This window comes from Penaeus chinensis, chromosome 30 (genome assembly GCF_019202785.1).
Source record: "Penaeus chinensis breed Huanghai No. 1 chromosome 30, ASM1920278v2, whole genome shotgun sequence".
Taxonomy (NCBI): Eukaryota; Metazoa; Arthropoda; class Malacostraca; order Decapoda; family Penaeidae; genus Penaeus; species Penaeus chinensis.
In genome coordinates this window covers 17,362,838-17,365,337 of record NC_061848.1, presented here as the reverse complement: position 1 = coordinate 17,365,337, position 2,500 = coordinate 17,362,838, and the positions used below count along the sequence as shown (strand labels likewise).

General features: G+C 36.1%; 1 protein-coding gene across 1 annotated transcript in view; it reads left to right on the top strand.

Moving 5' to 3' along the window:
• LOC125041385 overlaps positions 1-2,500 on the top strand; it is a gene marked incomplete at its 5' end in the record, with an annotated part of 27,116 nt that overhangs the window by 16,794 nt on the left and 7,822 nt on the right. Inside the window, 4 exon segments of the mRNA XM_047636287.1 lie at positions 230-363; positions 578-692; positions 1,521-1,611; positions 2,207-2,439. Of these exon segments, the coding sequence (XP_047492243.1) occupies positions 230-363; positions 578-692; positions 1,521-1,611; positions 2,207-2,439 (573 nt within the window).

Here is a 2,500-nt window from a genome sequence, read left to right as displayed (position 1 = left end):
GTTCAGTAATTATTTGAAATACCAGCCTGAGACCAAATAATAAGTTAAAAAATCTTGTTAATTGATTGCTTCTGGGGAACAAACAGAGGTTAAGAAATTGCAGTCTTATGGGCTTAAGACATGTATAGGTTTGAAGTGCAGGTATCAGTTTTATATCAGTAGCATATCCTAATTACAACAGTGATAGAAATTATAGTGTGTATGACCATATTTTATTATGTCTTCACAGGTCTCCAAATGGTTGAAGAGTTTGAAAAATACCGTGATCATATGTATTACAAGTGTAATCTCTGCGCAGCACATGGCAAACTAGATGCTATGTATCACCATCTCATCGGCAATAAACATACTGAGAGATACATAGTAAGTTGTTGGAGAAATATATGATTCAAAAGTTTTACCTTTTTATAGTCAGGTAAACTGTATACAACTCATACCCTTATGATTTTGGTGTACCAAGTTAGAGAAAAATAATGTGTGAAATTTTTTCAAAGTTGTATTATGTACAATACTGATATATATCTTGTGGCTTTGTTAAATGTGGTCAGAATGTAAACTAAAGGGTCTTTAATTGCAGAAATCAGCTTGCCTCTTGCAAAATTCAGTATTGACTGGTAATGAACGTGAAGAAATTCGCAAACAACTTGTAAAGATAGAGGGCATTAACTGCGAAACAATAAAGACTTACTATGGTAAGAAGCCCACATTTGTTTACTTATACTGTATATACTTCTGTAATGTGTAATCTCAACATATTTAAAGATACAAAATTGCTGTATATCAGGGGTGTCAAGCTTAAAAGCTTTTATTTCAGTACCATTTTGAGGGCCAACTAGGGCATATACATGGTTTTGCAAGGTCCTGTTATATAAAACTGTGTAGTATTAAGTGCCTGAACTTTAAGTTTATTTTATTAGCTTTTAACACTCATCGTAATAGAATTTATGAGACCAGTTTTCCTTCATAATGACCATAATTTCACAGACCAATAATTATTCTTGGCATCCAACAAGCTTCTCATGGCCATCACGAGGGTCACATTTGACTTGTGGGCCATGATTTAACATCCCTGCTGTATATAATGGAGTGTTGTGTGTGTGTTTACATATGTGTGCTTGCATGCGTGCATGAGTGTGTGAATGTGCGTGTAAACAAGTTAGCAAGCATGCATGAATGAGTGCATGAGCGATTACAGGTCTCTCTTTCTCTCTCTCTCTTTCTCTCTCTCTTTCTCTCTCTTTCTCTCTCTTTCTCTCTCTTTCTCTCTCTCTCTCTCTCTCTCTCTCTCTCTCTCTCTCTCTCTCTCTCTCTCTCTCTCTCTCTCTCTCTCTCTCTCTCTCTTCTCTCTCTTTCTCTCTCTCTCTCTCTCTCTCTCTCTCTCTCTCTCTCTCTCTCTCTCTCTCTCTCTCTCTCTCTGTGTGTGTGTGTGTGTGTGTGTGTGTGTGTGTGTGTGTGTGTGTGTGTGTGAGTGTGTGTTTGTTTTTGTGCATGAAATGGTTAACTTGCCAGCTTTCATTCAGGTTCGGAATTTTATCCAAGAAAATGGGAACAAGATGGTGCTGTTAAAAAGTCTACCTTACATCATCCTGTCAAGAAGGAGCTTGAATCTGGGTAGGTGTTCACTATCCCTTCGTAAGTCCTCATCATGGAAAGATTATTTTTATTTTTTTTTTTGTTGTGAGTACTGTCTTGTCAAAAATTGTTGTAAATCAATAACATTTAGTGAGGGAAAACTTGATGATTAGAAGAATCAGCAAACAATGCTGCTGATTTTTTCTACTTTGTGATTTTTATTTGCAACTTGGTGTAGCTCATAGTAGTTAATATTATTGCATATGATGACACCCCCTTAGGCATCTTGGTGATAAGTCATACTTTCTTGATGCCTAATCCTGTAATCATGCTACTTTTCTTGTTTTTTTTGTTTTGTTTTCATTTTTTTCATCTATCCCTTTAAAATGGAATAAAAAGTAATTTCATTGTGTGTATTATAGGAATAAGATGACAAGAAGAAAGAGAAACGGTGATTGATTGAAGACAGTATGTGTTGCAATTTTATTCTAGAGCATCATATAGACACTTGGGGAAGAAATCATCTGGCTGTTTAATACCTTTTGGCTTTAGATTAAATTATAGCCTTTACTTATTTCTTCATAATGGCAGATGACACAAAATATGCAGTATCCTCAACATTTCTTTTTTGCAGCACTTCTTCAGACTCTTCATCACCAATGCCTTTTAGAAGTAGATCCCCTTTATGCCAGAGGTCCAGAAGTATGGCAAACTCTCCAAATATGTCACCAAAGAGATTCAAGCGATCGCCGAGGTCAAGGAAATCATGGTCACCTGTAAGGTCACCAAAAAGACCAACAAGATCTCCATCTCTTTCCAGATTTCGCAACAAATCACCACCTCAGGAATGCATTGAGGCTGCAAAAGGTGCCATAAGGGCATAAAGTTATTTGCTTTTGAATAACTAGTTAAAGATGTTTTTTTTTTT